Below are 16,183 nucleotides of genomic sequence, written 5' to 3' on the forward strand. Positions count from 1 at the left end.
ATGCACAAGACTGGCCTTTCTTGACATAGGCTCAGAGGCTAGGTCTACACTTAGTTGTGCTGGTTTAAGTTATGTCAAATGAGTGGAAAAATATCCATACCCATGGGCAGCACAAATACACTGGCAAAACCCCCAGCACAGATTAAGCTAATTGACAGAAGATTGCTTCTGTCAGCATAGATCATGTGTTTTGGGGAGGGTGGGGGATACCAGGGGGAGGGGAGTGTGTGCGCTTTTACACTGGCAGAAACTGACATAGGCACTACAGGTTTGACATGGCCTGAGAGGTCAAGAGGAGCTCTTTTTACTAGTTAAACGTTCGACAACTAATGGGCAAGTAGATAGTTTACTCTGAAAAAAGGGAGAGTGTCACAATGAATACTACATGTTCTGGAACCCCAAAGCTGCTCTAAACCACATTTGAGCATTGTGAAATGAAGAACCCTGGCCTTAAGAAAATTAATGCTAAAAAAAGTCTGAAGGGAAAGACTGACTGCATGGCAAATCAATTTACAAATAATTTTTACTCATTCAGTTACGAGGCAATTCCTCAGTGTATTCCTTTCTTCCACATAAAATTTCAAGTTGCGCTGCTGTATACCACCTAAAAATAAAGCTAAATTTTTAGCCTATTAATCTTCAAATGTTTAATTTTTGCCATGTTTAACTTTAGCTGTTTTCACACATTTCACAACTATTCCAGTCACACAGGGCTAGATTAAGTTTAGATAATAAAGGGATGGTTTTACTCAGCCAGAAACAAGGTTACAGTTGACATGAGATGCCTTTCTTTCATGTGGACCTACAACTTGTTTCCAGGTTCTTCCAAATTTTCTTAGTTACAGCATGTTGTGAAACTTGTGTGACTACAGCAAGTACAGTACATTAGCAATTAAGTATTTTTAATAACAGCTTTCCAAAATTTTACTCATTTATCTGCAAACATTAGTATCATTAGTGATTGTAAAAAGGCAGGAAAGTAATTTTCATGCTAGGTTTACAGTTATAATTTTATGTTCAAAGTGCTGTGAAAAGATTTACTCAACAATTACTCTAGTGAAGCAGACAAGCTTTATCCCAATTTTAATGATTAAATGGAGGCAGAGCTGGGATTAAAATTTGGAAGATCTTAACTCTAAACCTGGTCATTCCTCTAAACAGCAACAAGTCCTCTCTAGATATATTGTTTATATTATAAGTGAATATTGTACAGTAGTTATTCATAATTCAGCATTGGGTAGCATGAATATATGTCACACATTTAAGTCTTTCCACTTTAATATTATGCTAAAAAAAGAAAACAGCCTACAGCACACTTTCTGAAGTTACCTTTAAGATAACTACAGGACCAGCTATCATCTCTTCTGATTTTCTCCATTTAAAGCACAAAGGAGCAGCATCAGTTCTTTGGAAAGCAATTTACACACTGAGGCACTGACAGTGTTCGTTTCTGATGAACTCTATTCCTTCCCAAGTCTTTTTAGTTCAGGAATCAGGGAGACAAACTGATAGTACCAAGCAGGAAGGAGCCAGAAGAATAAAGAGATCCTAGCAGTAGCCAGGACATGCAGCACCAAGCTAGCCTGAAAAGGAAACTTCTCCCCAGCATCTAATGATTCAGTGCTTCTTCACATAATCCAGTCAGTCAACCTAGGGAACTTGTTGCAGAAGATGTTGTCAAGGCCACCAGTGTAACTAGGTTCAAAAAATAATTGGATAAGATCATGTAGCATAGCTCCATAAATACTATTAGCCCAAATGGTTAGGGATACAACTGCACACCCTGGTGTCCCTAAACCTCTGACTGCCAGAAGCTGGGCTTGGATGACAGGGGATGGATCACTTGATAACTGACCTATTCAGTTCATTCCCTATGAAACATGTGCCACTGGCCCCTGACAGAAGGCTGGATACTAGATAGATCACCGGTCTGACCCAATATGGCCATTCTTATGTTTTTATATGCTTGAGGCTAGTGATGAGTAGATTTAAAAAAACGCACAAGATTTGCAGTCTGTGTGGACAATGAAGCCTTGAGTCATCGGACAGCCAATATTAAGTTTAAGCACATTACAGCCCCAGGTGTTTTTTGGTATTTCTAAAGTTAACATCTTATTCACCTAAAAATGTATATTTTGGATCTTGCTGTGCTCAAATCTTCAACTTGATATCTAAAGCTGATATCAACTGAAGACTGTCTAGCCTACTGGGTAACATGGATAGCAATGTACAACTATATAGCACCACTGCTATGCTAGCATAATCCTGTAGTGTAGATTTGGCCTACATCAACAGAAGGGTTTTTTCCATGAGTGCAGGAACACCACTTCCCTGAGCAACAGTAGCTAGGTCAATGGAAGCAGTCTTCAGTCAACTTTGCTGCATCTACACTAGAGGTTAGGTCAACATAGTTATGCTGCTCAGGGGTGCAAAAAAAAAAAAAAATCCACAATTCAAGTTTCAAGTATAGACCTGGCCTGAACAGTACGAATTTGCCAAGTTCTCTATGAACGCAAAGTTCAAAAGCAGCTACTTAGTTTACTGGTTTAGACAAAGCATGAGACACCATAAGCTATAATAATGAGCCTTGAGTTGGTAATCAGGAGCATGTGTGTTCTAGACCAGGCTCTTTCAGTGACTGACTATGCAGCCTTTGAGATGCAATTTCATCTCTGCCTCAGTTCCCTTATTTATAAAGCAGGAATAATACACTTCTGTTAGTTATGGTGAGGATTATCATCTGCACAGCACTTGGAACACAAATTTTAAGTGATAAGTATTGCTAAATTTTAGTTATAGTTTTAGTTATAAAACTTACACTGGTCACCTTTTGAAAAAAAACTGCTCAAAGGGTTTGCAAGCTTTTATGATGTGTGGACCAACTGCCCTCCCATTTGTAATGGGCTTGCAATGACTGTTTACATGGCAGATATTAAATCACATTAAACTATGCTCCTAGCAGCTGGAAACTAGAATAGTCATTCTCCACAAACCACCACTAAGTGTTCTGGACCATCAGTGGTTCAGACTAGTTTGGAATCTGGTGATTTGAATCATATGCTTTCAATCATATGCTTTTTACATGGATTAAGGTGCTCTGGTAACTAGCTAAACCCTAGAACAAATCCTTTTACTTCAGAGAACAGATAACTTAAGATTTGTTTCAAATGGGTTAAAGTGTCTTGTAATTTACCATTGACTTTTCCTCACTTTGTGAGGAAAGAAGTCAATCGCCACTTAAAACTGCAATATCAGTTGAATGAGACTAGAAGTATCTTGCCATTAGTTTAACAACTGCATCCTGATCAAAATGAGGGGCACAGAAATGCCAGAGAAATTAATATTTCATCGTTACTATTTTTGGTGCTGGGAACGTAGGAGCAGTGGCAGCACACTCCTGGGGCAGAGGAGTGAAACTCCAGGGCATTAGCAGTTTAGGTCCCACACATCAGGATTCAGGACCAAGCTTGGATCTTTGTTTCCCATGCCAGTAGGAACTGGGAGCAAGGCAGAGGCACACATTTAGCTTTTGGACAAGTTGTACCTTGTTGACTATCAGCCACCTCAGGCCCAACAAATGATATGCATCTACCAGAATCTGAAGGAAGCTACATACAGTACTGTTTTAGAGAAAACCACTATGCTTTGCACTCTGCCTCTCCACATAGGCCATCTCAAACTACTGAGAAAGGGAACAGCAAACAGGACTGGGCACACTGGCAGAACTAAAGATTGAGGGGAAGACATGCACAAGATTTAAGCAGTTTACTTTCACCTCCCTGCTCAAAAAGTTGTTTTGGCAGTTGATGAGTCATTACTGATGTAAAACCAATAACCCTGCCTCATCCCAACATTTCAGTCCCTCATTTTAAGTTCTTTACCATCACAAAAAATGAGAACATTTTATACATAACTGAGCATAATGATCTGCAGACAAGTACAACCAATGGAGATCGAGGGTAGAAGGAGCCCAGGTCTAACAAAAAGCAAGGGTCTCTGTGTACAAATCTTGTTTGTTTTTTATATTATATCTGAGTCAGTGTTAGAAGGCATGCTGAAAGAAGCTAGTCTTTCACTTAACTGAGATGAGTAAACATAGTAAAAGCCTTGAAGAGATTAATACAAGTCTGTCTTAAAATTGAGACATTTTCAAGAGAGTAATTGAATCAACTCACATCATATACTATCTAGCCTATGTAACTGCATTCTTATCTGTTACCCTTGGCCTCTCTCTTGAAATTGCATCCTTCTATTTATTAAACCCACTTGTTGGGATTTGTTTTATATTCAGATTGTAAGCTCTTCAGGGCAGGAAACATCTTTTTAAATTTGTTTCCTATGGTGATTAGGATTTAACTATGCTGGGTGCTGTGCAAACATAACAGTTTCCTCATGTCTTCCCACAGTGAAACAGTTTCAGCAGTGCAGCCAATGCAGAATACCAACATTAACAGAAGTGGGCCACCAGTTTTCCTCTAATATAGAAGAATTGGATAGTTTGCAAGTGCATGAACCAATAAGAGTATGGTGAGAACTATAAAGCTTAAGCCATCCTAACTATAAGAATGTCAATACTTGAAAGTTTCTTCCAAATTTAAATATCTGTTAGTGTCTTATGTAGGGACTCGGCTTTCCCCTACTTCACAACTGAACTCACTTGATAAGTTCTGAAACTGTATCCACTGCACAAGGCATCTGAGTATACTTTATGTATTATAAGCCATGTTTGATATAGCTATATACATGAGAACTCAATATTCTAAGGAGACTACACTATCCTTCCTCCTAGAAGGACTCTCCTCCATGTTTGGTATGATGTCCATTTGGACCTTGACCAAACTAGAATTTAAGAAACGTTATCTATCATGTGTGGTAGCCATCACATGTTTGCCCACACATTTTAAAGCATAGGGGACAGCAAGCACAGGCTTCAACTTGATCAGTTTAGCACATGTTGTGAGGCACATGGACACCATCACCTCACTGTAGTATCTATTTAAGACAGCATTACTTGTTTGCATTAGATCTTTAAAAGATGCTAGCTAATATATAGCTATAGCACACCTTCTATGTTCCTCCTAGGCCTTCTCTAGAGTATGATTTGGACAGGTCTTCCTCCCCCACCCCACCCCCCAAAAAAGGATCAGTTTTAATCTAAGTGTTTCATAAACACTGAATTCATATAATTTTTAAATAAAAGTTAGCTTACTTTTGTGTAACGGTGAGATTTTACTGTTATTCTGTTCAAGTCAAGGAAAGTGTCACCATTTTCAATTTCTGCTATAGCCCCTCTCTTATCCATGGCTACTTGAAAGCCTGACTATGGACCTGATTAAAAAAAAAAAAGAATTATGTTAATAAAATAGACAATACAGCTGAAGGCTTTATGGTGTACACCTTCCTTACTGCCCATGGAACTGTCATCTATTTACATTTAACATAAGAAAGTACATTCCACAAAATATATTTTTACTGTTTGATGTGTTGGCTGTTTTGTGCACCTAAACTACAACTGGCAGTAAAATAGCTTAATTAACAGCTTTAGAACAAATATTTTAATCAATCATAGGAGCCTAGACACCTTTGCAGTTCAGAGACCCAGCTCTTAAGCAGTTTTAGCACAAGAGAGATTATCACAGGGACAGAATCAGAGTACAGAAGGGAAGTTCATGAAATGAAAGATAAAGACTGGATAGGAAGCCCCCTCCCTTGGGCTGGGAAGTCCTAGATGCCTATGCAACCTAGATACCATGAGAGCCACTTGCATCCCATTTTGGGGCATGGAGGACAGTAGACCCACATGCATACCATGGAGGGGGCTGGGCCTCCAAGCCATGGCTTGCAGAGCAAACAGAGTCCTACACAGGGAGCCAGTTTCTGTATGGTTACCAACCCTATTTCAAAAATAAGGAGCTGTTTTCTTAGCACCCCTGCCCCACCTCTCTTCCCGACATTATCGCAATCAATATCGTTGTTAACAACAGGACTTGTATTCAGCGGGGGTATTTCTTACTGCTTTTCGCAGCACTCTTATTGTATGGCGACAAACAAACAGGGGCTGTCCCTCGCAGTAAGGGGCTGTTGGCAAGCCTAGACAGCTGACAAGGCAAAGCGGCGCCCCCAGCCTCATGGCTGGCAAGACCAGACAGAACGGCCCCGCCAGCGCAGGTGCCAACCCCTCTCTACCTGCCCTACTGGTGACCTGACGCACACAGCGATACGTCTGCGACTTGTATCGAGGCCCTCGTCCGGGATGGGGAAACGATGACCCAGGGCCGCCCTATCATACTGGGCCCAGCCACCAACACGCCGGTGGCGAGCGGGGGCGCCGAGGCACCGGCGCAGGTAACGTCTCACCAGGCAGTAGGGGTCCCCCGCCCCGGGTAAAGAGGATACTCACTGTGCGGAAGACGAGGTCCCCTCCAGAGCGCTCAGCTCCTCGCAAGGCCTTGCCGCCGCCCGCGGCGTTACTTAGTCCTAGTGACCGGCTTCTCGCCTCCTCCCAGCAGCGCCCCGCGGCGCGCTCTCCACACACACGGCTCCCTCCACGCCCCGCCGCTCGCCCGCCCCCGGCTCGCGCCGCCGCTACTCCCCCACCGCTCCGTTCCCTTCTCCAGCTCGCTCGCTCGCGCGCCCTCTCCCGATTTGCCCGACTCTCGCACTCTGTCTCCTCTCAGCCACCGTAACCGGGGCTTTCTGGAGCCCACCCCTCACCCCTTTAATAGCCACCGCGCAGGCGCGGCCTGCTTGCCCGGCCCGGGGGCTCTCGGCTGTAATGCCTGACTGAAAAGCAGAGGCCCCCGCCGTATGGCGACTTCTCGCCTCCGTCTATTGAACATCAAAAGTGAATCACGGCCTAGTACCGATTTTTTTATAGACATACCCATAGGAGACGGATGATTTGACGAACTGCGAGGACTCCTCAGGCACTATCACCGGCCAGCCCTGCGATGGAAGCTGGTGCCCATGTAGCCCATGCTGCGGGGGAGGGGTATGGTTTAAGGGCCATGTGCACACAGACTGATAGAGACTTATTAGGCAGCGCGAGTGCGTAGTTCCCGCACAGGGTTATTTTTGTTGTTTGTATGTGGGGTGGTTTTTTTGCGGGGGAAGAGGGTCATGTGCACTATACTCGCCTGCCAGGGACCTATATAGACGCTGCAAAATCATTCTTCATCAAAGACACGTTTTAAAAACTATCCTTTAAATCAATGCAAAATGAGGCATTTCCCTTCTCAAATCAGTTAAACTTGGTATGTCTACATAATAACAGGAGAAAAATAAGAACAGGGAATTGTATTACTTAATCTTTCTTATTCTCAGTCTCCTGGTACACCTATGCTATTAGCAAGAAATAGAGAATATATTTCCAACACCTGTTTACAGAACTTTTTAAGACTATATTCAATTAACAGCATCTGAGGCCTTGATCTTGCATTGAGCTCCAGGTTAAGTGGATCCCCTATGTCCACGAAACTTCATTTAGGGTCCCAATTGTGAAAACTGCAGAACAGGAGGCCTGTTGAGGCAACTCTACATAAGTACAGGGATCTGACTATGTGGAACAACTTGCATTATTGGGGCAAAAGTCACTATCTTCAACTATTTTCCAATTAAACAGAAGGCCTATATTAGATAGTACATTCACATCAACATTTATTATAGAATGAAACGATATTATATGAAGATTTATTTCATTACAAGTCACTAATACCTTTAAACAAACATTTAAAACGGACTCCACTTGAAAACTTCCATGTACAGCAAGTTTGCCAGGCTGATCCACCTTTTGTCCACCTTAATTAGCTTATTGCAGGATGACGACCTCTTCAGCACTGCTCCAAATGTCATACTTGAGGGTTAAGCAAGAGCTCTACAGGGTATAGTATTTTGAAAGGCCCACTATAAAGTAAGGCCTTTTTGAGAAACTATGTAGGTAGACCCTGTGTCTGCACAGAGACCCATTGTCTTTCCCCACTCAGCTGTCAGGGTCCACCTGGTATGCAGTTCTCAGTGCAGGATCAGAGCCTAATACCTGTGAGGTTTGAGGCAGATATCTGGAACCACATAGAACTTCTAGGGTTGGGAAAGTCTGAAACTGAGGGTATGTCTACATCTACAATTTTGCAGCGCTGGTTGTTACAGCTGTATTAGTACAGCTGTATAGGGCCAGCGCTGCAGAGTGGCCACACTTACAGCAACCAGCGCTGCAAGTGGTGTTAGATGTGGCCACACTGCAGCGCTGTTGGGCGGCTTCAAGGGGGGTTCGGGGAACGCGAGAGCAAACCGCAGGGAAGGAGACCTGCTTGCACGGGGGTTCGGGGAACGCGAGAGCAAACCGGGGAAGGAGACCTGCTTCCCTGCGGTTTGCTCTCGCGTTCCCCGAACCCCCCTGCAAACCGCAGGGAAGGAGACCTGCTTGCACGGGGGTTCGGGGAACGCGAGAACAAACCGGGGAAGGAGACCTGCTTGCACGGGGGTTCGGGGAACGCGAGAGCAAACCGGGGAAGGAGACCTGCTTGCACGGGGGTTCGGGGAACGCGAGAGCAAACCGGGGATATGTGTTAGAAGGGAGACATGATAGATTTTACAAATTAGGGCAGGATAATCAGGGTACTTGCCATTATTGGTACTGTAGCTGTTTGCTTCAGGTATATTATGTCTGATACAATTCTCCAGGGCTGTCAAATAGACTGGCACCTTTTGTGAACTCTAAAATAACTAAGCATTTAATCTAAAAAGAACAGTTTAACCAGGGTTTTATTGAATGACTGTCTATGTACAAAGATTCATTGATTATTATGCATATAGATTTAGAATTTTTTAAATAATGGTGCATGTACAACATATTCAGGAACTGGAGTCCTGCTGAATTTCTTAGCTGAAATTCTATTCAAGTCAGCTTTCTATAAGAAAAAACGTGTAATGAGGAAGGAGGACCGGAACAAATACACTATTAGAATAGATAACTAACAGGTATCCGTGGATCTTTTTTTTTTACTTTGTAAAATACTTTAGATACACACTTTTGATTGCAAACTTGTTTAGTTTAACTGTAGCTTTTGTAAATATCCCTGCATTCTAAGCTAAAATGCTATTTTGTAATTTCTTATAACACCTTAGAAATCAGGAGATAGCCACACACTTTATAAAGCAGCAATATATAAGAAGGACTTTATTTTCCTCTTTCTACAGCTATGGCAAAAGATGACTAATCCAATGGAATACTGTGTCAAGATATACTACTCCCTTTTAGGCTGATTTTAGACTTGATTTTGCAGTTCTCATGCAGATAAATTTATTTTAATGGGAATTTTGTCTACATAAGGACTGCATTCTTTAATATGTCTTGTGCTTAAAAAGCAAGTTTCAAAGCAATGTCATGAAGATGGCTATAGAAGGTGAGCCCAGATTAACCAAAGGCACTCAGTGCACTTGTACCGGGCCCCCACCTCAGGAGGGCCACTGATCACTGGTAGAAAACCAAAACAAACCACACACATGCACTTTCTCTCACACACACACAGTGGGGCAGGCAGGGGATGAGGGGTCAGTGGAGGGCCCTATCTACATACTGTGGAGAGAGCCAAAAAAAAGGAGTGGGGAGCTGCGCCAGCACTAAAGGACAGAAGTCACTGCAGGATGAATGTGGGGAGGCTTCCTCTCCAATACCCTCTCTCGTCCTCCCATCCACCTGGTGGCAGGGAAGATAGGGTTCTCTCAATTGCCAACGTGCACAGGGCCACAAAATTCTTGATTTGGACACTGATAGATGGCTTCTCTCTTGGCAGAAACCCTGGGGAATTTTGCCTGTATTGAAGTACAGGTGATCTCTGGGTTCATGAACGAGCTTGGCAAATGAGATCAAGCTTAGCAAATGGTCTGGGAGGGACATTGTCAAGCTTAGACTAAAGAACACTGGTCACAAGAAGTAGATTATTAGCAAGGAAAGCCATTCAAAATTACCTGTCCTCTCAAAACCAATAATAACTAATAACTAAATAATAATATAACTTACTTACATTAGTATAGCAGTTTTCATCCCCAAAGTCCCTAGAGCATCTTAGTCACGCGTGCTCTCTTCCCAACTCTGCCATTGGCTGATTGATCTTGTCTCTCTGTACCTGAGGTAAAGAGGGATAATGGTTAGGTCTGCAGATGTGTTGTAAGGATCAGTTAATCCAGTGCTGAAGGTGAAGCGTTATAAGTGCTATTAGCTGGCTACATATAGCACCCCTAACCTGCTGCTGGAGTGGGGACACGCTCTGAGTGGTGCTCCCAGAGAATGTGTCATGGGATTGTTTGAGGTTACTCAGAGCAGGACCTGGGTGTTTAAGAGTATGTCCTTTGCCCCGTGGCTGCTGGGCCTTATCATTCACAATACCAAATAGCCATGTGGGAGCTGGCATGCACTGAGGAAGCAAAGGGGACATGATGGGCCTTGGCTATATTTCCTTCTCCCCCATTCCCCTCCCAGGCGCAAGAGGCCGCTGCAGGACCGCATCGGTCAGAGATTCGGGCTGGGGTCCTGCTGCTGCTCGTCTCCATGGTGATAGAGGCGGTGCGCCGGGGGGGCCTGGAGGCTGCGCTGGGGACTGCGCGGGAGGAGTCGCTGGGACACGGGCTGGTCCCGGTTCCGCACGGTATCTGCTGTGAGAGATATGAGTTGTCCACTGGTAGGGGGTGCGGTCCGGCCGTGAATTGTCCCCCTAGTTACAGAGCTGGGGGGCTCTAGGGAAGTAGTTTGACCCCCTCCCGGTCCCGTAGTTTGTGTGTGTTGGGGAGGGTTCTAGGGCAGTGGTTTGACCCCCTCCCGGTCCCGTAGTTTGTGTGTGTTGGGGAGGGTTCTAGGGCAGTGGTTTGACCCCCTCCCGGTCCCGTAGTTTGTGTGTGTTGGGGAGGGTTCTAGGGCAGTGGTTTGACCCCCTCCCGGTCCCGTAGTTTGTGTGTGTTGGGGAGGGCTCTAGGGCAGTGGTTTGACCCCCTCCCGGTCCCGTAGTTTGTGTGTGGTGGTGGTGGGGGGGCTCTAGGGCAGTGGTTTGACCCCCTCACGATCCCGTAGTTTGGGGGGGCTCTAGGACAGGGGTTTGACCCCGTCCCGGTCCCGTAGTTTGTGTGTGTGTGTGTGGGGGGGGGGGCTCTAGGGCAGTGGTTTGACCCTCCCACGGTCCCGTAGTTTGTGTCTGTGTGTGTGGGGGGGGCTCTAGGGCAGTGAGTTGCCCCCTCTTCAGGTCCTACAGCTGTGTGTGTTGGGGGGGGTGGCTCTAGGGCAGTGAGTCATCCTCAGGCCCCTGTTGGTAGACTGGTGGATTGAGCAGCGAGTTGGTCTGCTGTCAAGGTAATCTTGGTCCTGCTGCTGGAGGAGTGTGTTATGGGACTGTGAGTTGTACTCTGCCTCCCTGTTTCTGCCTTGTAACTGGGCAGTCTGGCCATCTTGTGAACTGCTGAGTCTGCACATGGTGTCCTGTAAAACGTAGGGGTCCCACAAGTGTTCCTGGTTACTTGTAAAAGCAAGTAAGGGAATACAGTAGGTCTGAGCTTGGGCTGTGAAGCCATGACCTTCTCTTCTCCCACCTTTCAGATCCTTTTCTGGGTATGAAAAGAGAAAGTCGCATGAGAGTGACGGGGTTCTGATGCTGGACTCTGGACCAGAGGAACCCGGACTCCCAAGGACTGTCTGCCATATTAACAGGATTGTTCTGAATCTATGACACTTCCCTGTAGTGCCAGGGGAAATAGAGATTCCAGGGGAGTTGTGTACCCTCACAAATTGAATGGGATTGGAATTCTAAGTGAGAAGTTGCCCTTCCCAAGAACTGTCTGGTCCATATAAAGCATTAGACTAGTTTTGTTATTAATGTTTTACTGCTCTTTAAATAGGGAAAGTACAAACACCACAGAGACCAGCACAATACAAATATTTTCATAGTAGATAGGTTACTATTATTATGTTACAGACAGGACCCCAAACATAACATCTTAATTGTGTTTATTGCAAGGGTTTGGAGCATTACTGTGTAGTTCTTTAGTATGGGTGTTATATTTATATATAAGTTTGATTGAAAATAAGTATATTTAGATTCTTCAGCCCTGATCCCACAAGGAGTTCACTGTGGGCAGAGCCCCATTGACTTCAGTGACTCTCTTCATTGGGACAGGGCTCCATCTTCACTCATATCACTTCGCAGAATTGAGGCCTTAATGTCCCCTTCATTCCAAGCTTTCATGCCTTGCTCAGAGAAACTTTTCTTTTAGACCCTAATCCTACAGTGTGCTCTGTGGAGACAGACCCCTGCAGCTTCAGAGCTGAATTAATTTCAGTCAGACTCTGTGCTGGCTAGGGATCCCCTTGCACAGAATTCATTACAAGATCAGGGGTTGTATTTGGTATTCCATTTTCTTCATTTGTGTTTGAAGCAGTTTCACCTGTTATGTTTACTTGTATCTTGGCTCATAACTAGTATGTCTAGATACTGGGACCTAGGTTCATATAAATACCAGGATTTGGCTATCCAGCAGCAGTTCTATTTAGACATCCCTTGTTGTCTCAAGAGTTAAGTAATCTTGACTGATGTTATCATTAGAGTGTCTCAGTGTTTCATCATAACTGTTGAGTGCTATGGGGTTTATAAACTTAACATACACTATTCCTTGTGAGTTAAAATTTGAAATAAAAGGTCACAATCTGGGAGGTATTTTTCTGTTAATCAAAACTGGACAAAATTAGCCTTGAAATTTGTATTGCAAAAAAGCAACAGCAAATAAAGCACCCATTCTAAGGTGGCAAAAAAAAAAAAAGCTAATTTTTCCAAACTAATAGTCTGTAACAAAGATAATTTGCTCTGCTTTAAGAAAGTTGTTTTTTCAAAGAGCAGTAAGTCACAGTAAGTATGATGTGTCTGGCATGATTTGATGGTTCTTTAAAGCACAAATCCAAAGGCTCCTTGACTTTAATCACCGGAGAAACAGAATAATCCTCTATAAATTCACTGTCTTAAGAAATGCAGCTTATTATTATAAGAAAAACAAATTAGACTTGTACTTACTGGGCATTATCAATATGGTGTGAAATCCCTATCAGCCCAATCAGATTGCTCTGTTTATATCCAGCTGTCAAGTTCTTCCATGCTTCATATTTTTCAGTTCCTTTGTATATGGGACAATCAACAAAATACATCAACTTGTTTGTGATACTGATACATATGGACCAGGTGTCACTAAAAATTCTGAGTGGTCCAATTATTTGACTAAACCAGTCTGTTGAGCACATAGATGTCATGGAGATGGGCACATTAGAAATGCATATATAGGACCTAATCATGATATTTGGACATTTATTCACTGAATAGACCCATTGAGATCAATTTTATAAAATCAGAGGGTTGTGAATGTTTATCAGTCCATCATTCTGACTGACGGAACATCTAGAAGTTTTGTTTGCTATTTTATTTGCGTGAGAAGTGGTTGGGGTGCACCTGAGATTATACAAAATGTACATGTCATATGAGCACCACTGATTCACCAAAAATAACTCAAAATAATTCTTATATATTGTCCAAAGGTGTTTGACTGCTAACACATGAGATTCCAGTGCAGAAAGAGTAGTGGATTTGATTATAGAGGACCCAAGATTGGAGGAAAAATGGAGAAAAAATCCAGGGGCAGGTGAGGAATGGTGGATAGGCACTCCCATGTTAAAGGATGTGGTTATATTATTTTGTTTTTCTATCAATCCAACTCCACTGGATCTAATTAAAGTTGTGTTACCTGTGTATTTCACTCAGAAGATGCTATTAACAATGTTTTATAGACATCTGTTCAAAAGTTGTTCCACTTTATTTGTATAGATGAAGCTGCTGTTGCCTGTTGGAGTTCAGGAATGTGTTTATGGTTCTAATGTTCAAATCTGGAGGGTGGTGGCGGTGTTTGCTTCTGGGAAGGAAACTTGGATGCAACTGGTTCAACAAGTTGTAGCTGGTCTTAAATTGTGGTTGTTATCATAATATCAATCAGGAATGTTAAACATGGAATCCCATAACACCATTTTTAAAGTCACTTTTCAGAATGGAACTGCACTTTGACTAAGACAGACTGTTTAAAGATGACCCGCAAAGGGGAAACATGTTTTGCCTAGTTTGGCTTCTTTATGATGAATAAAGGTCTGAAATTGTTTTTTTCCAGAAAAGTTCTTTCTTTTTCCTGCTTGTTTTTCAATTCAGAAGTTCAGGTCTCATCTGTCCCATCTTTCCTGCAAGATTATATGGAACACTGGAGAATTAATAGGACTGTGACATCACAAGTACTAAGAGACAGGAAGGGATTTTTAGTCAGATTTCTTACAACTATTATTAATATTAGTAGTAGTAGTATTTAATTATTTAAGAAAAACATATTTAGCTCACATGTCTGCGCACAGCTAGGAGAAAGCATTTTTATGTGAAAGATTAAATACTTCTTGCCCTTTAGCTGAAGGTTGAGAAAGCTCCCACTTCAGTACTCTAGTAGGAATCTTTCAGCAAAAATAGGTAAGAAAGTACTAGGTGGTAATATTATTTTATTCAAAAGGTAAAAAATAAGAACAACAAGTTTAAACCCACCTGCACAAAAGTTTCAGGTCTTTATAAATATTAACGAAGTAAAAGAGAACACAAACTAACGTTCTTTCTTTTCCATGTAACCTTTAAAAGAAAGAGGAAATATTAATGGGATGATTTCACGTGGACCACTGTGCTCCCATCACCATGTGTTACTGCAACTTTTGGGGAATGGCTGAGAAATTTCAGGAGACAGTTTACTGAGCGTGAAAATTAATCAAATGAAACTTTTAAAAATACTGCCTGCAGGTGTTAACTTTATATGTGATTTTTAGTGATACTTTTGTATGGATGAGGTCACATAGACACTATCATCTGCTAACTGTGAATCTGACCTTACAAGTGAGATTTCTTTTTCTCTTTCCTTTTAAGTTTAAGATCTTTCAAGACAGATGCAGCCCAGAAATTGCATATTCCCAAAGTCCATGGATTTGGACGATCTGTTACTCCCTGGCTTGGTGGGAATCAGTGTTGGAATGGAAGTCACCTGGTTCCATATCGGGTCACATACACTTGGAACCGAGGTGGGAGGTTAAAAGAACTCCGTATCAGGTGATAGTGAAAGCTGCGCTCTGTATGTTTTGTTTGTTTAATCCTACTAAGGAAGGCAGCGTTTTCTAGTGGTTAGACCAGGGGACTGGAAGTCATGAGACCTGAGTTTTCCTCTCGTATTTGCCATTGATTTGCAAAGTGACCTTGGAAAAGTCACTTATCCTTTTTGTGGCTCAGTTTCTCCATCTGTTAAATAGGACTAATAATACCCACTGTTTTTGATTTCCAGGGGAAAAGTGCTTGCTAAATACAAAGTAGTACTATGAGTGTCCTTCTCACTGTGGCTGATTCTGTATTTTGAATAGTTTGCTTTATGAGGAGTTTGGTATCTTTTGCTGTTCCTCCTATAGGAAAATGTAAATAACTAGTAGTGAACAAGATGCATGTGAATAGAATATAATTACAGGAATCTAGCCAGGCATTTTAGCTCTTAGTTCTGTGTTCTAAGACCCACTCTACAAACTGTTTAGAAAAAGCCATTCTGTTATGGGATCGGATAGAGTCACCATGCAAATGAAACACAGAAGGGCCTAAGCTCCATTAAGTCACCTGACAGCATCCCAATTAAGCAACCATCATTGTTGTTTAGTATCATTAGGTGTAAATAGGTTCCAGAGGAGACATCTTGTCTACATGGATTTCCCAGCTAAGTGTGTCCTGATTAGGTCCCTGGTCTTGCAGTGGTACACATGCCTGAGTTAATGGGACAACTCAGACGGTTAAAGTTAAATGTGCGTATAAGGATTGGGACCTTAGTGTTGCGTATTGTAGTTATTATGTATCAAGCTTCTGAGTCTCCAAAACCATTGCCTGGAATTAAGAGATGGAATACAAAAATGCAGAAAGGCAACTAATCTGTGTTTGTCTTCCAGGCATCTGGCCAGGAAGTTCCTCTATTTGTGGGTGAAAAAGACATTTGGACAAGTTCTTCCTTCCAAAGCCAGGTAATTGAAGCTCCAAGTAGTAAAATTCTACCTTGACATGGCTGAGAATTTGTATAGCTAAGCAAAGGGATACCTGCTTTTCAGGAAAATATT

The 16,183-nt window shown here is 42.7% G+C and overlaps 2 protein-coding genes and 1 long non-coding RNA gene across 16 annotated transcripts in view; 1 reads left to right on the forward strand and 2 right to left on the reverse strand.

Moving 5' to 3' along the window:
* Positions 1 to 6,715, reverse strand: part of EIF4ENIF1 (eukaryotic translation initiation factor 4E nuclear import factor 1) — a 37,026-nt gene extending 30,311 nt beyond the window's left edge. For all 4 annotated transcript variants that reach the window (XM_050923582.1, XM_050923583.1, XM_050923580.1 and 1 more), the window contains exons 1-2: positions 6,401 to 6,715; positions 5,210 to 5,328 (exon numbers count right to left, since the gene is read on the reverse strand). In XM_050923582.1, the coding sequence (XP_050779539.1) occupies positions 5,210 to 5,302 (93 nt within the window). In that variant the 5' untranslated portion in view covers positions 5,303 to 5,328; positions 6,401 to 6,715. The remainder of the gene's footprint in view (positions 1 to 5,209; positions 5,329 to 6,400) is intronic.
* A 990-nt stretch (positions 6,716 to 7,705) lies between these two features.
* LOC127034636 (uncharacterized) lies at positions 7,706 to 10,450 on the reverse strand. The gene is made up of 3 exons (XR_007769445.1): positions 10,242 to 10,450; positions 10,023 to 10,124; positions 7,706 to 8,098 (listed from the first exon to the last, which is right to left on the reverse strand). It is a non-coding gene; the product is annotated as an uncharacterized LOC127034636 (long non-coding RNA).
* A 93-nt stretch (positions 10,451 to 10,543) lies between these two features.
* The window catches only part of SFI1 (SFI1 centrin binding protein), a 79,238-nt gene continuing 73,598 nt past the window's right edge, over positions 10,544 to 16,183 (forward strand). For 8 of the 11 annotated variants that reach the window (XR_007769435.1, XR_007769437.1, XR_007769436.1 and 5 more), the window contains exons 1-4: positions 10,544 to 10,643; positions 13,562 to 13,665; positions 14,967 to 15,146; positions 16,019 to 16,090. Coding sequence is in view for 7 of the 11 variants with exons in the window: in XM_050923571.1 (XP_050779528.1) it covers positions 13,580 to 13,665; positions 14,967 to 15,146; positions 16,019 to 16,090 (338 nt within the window). In the remaining 4 variants the exon portion in view is untranslated. Of the gene's footprint in view, positions 10,677 to 11,253; positions 11,339 to 13,561; positions 13,666 to 14,966; positions 15,147 to 16,018; positions 16,091 to 16,183 lie in introns of those variants that run through there. The other 3 variants (XM_050923572.1, XM_050923573.1, XM_050923574.1) reach the window with 3 other exon arrangements.

Source organism: Gopherus flavomarginatus, chromosome 15 (assembly GCF_025201925.1).
Source record: "Gopherus flavomarginatus isolate rGopFla2 chromosome 15, rGopFla2.mat.asm, whole genome shotgun sequence".
Taxonomy (NCBI): domain Eukaryota; kingdom Metazoa; phylum Chordata; order Testudines; family Testudinidae; genus Gopherus; species Gopherus flavomarginatus.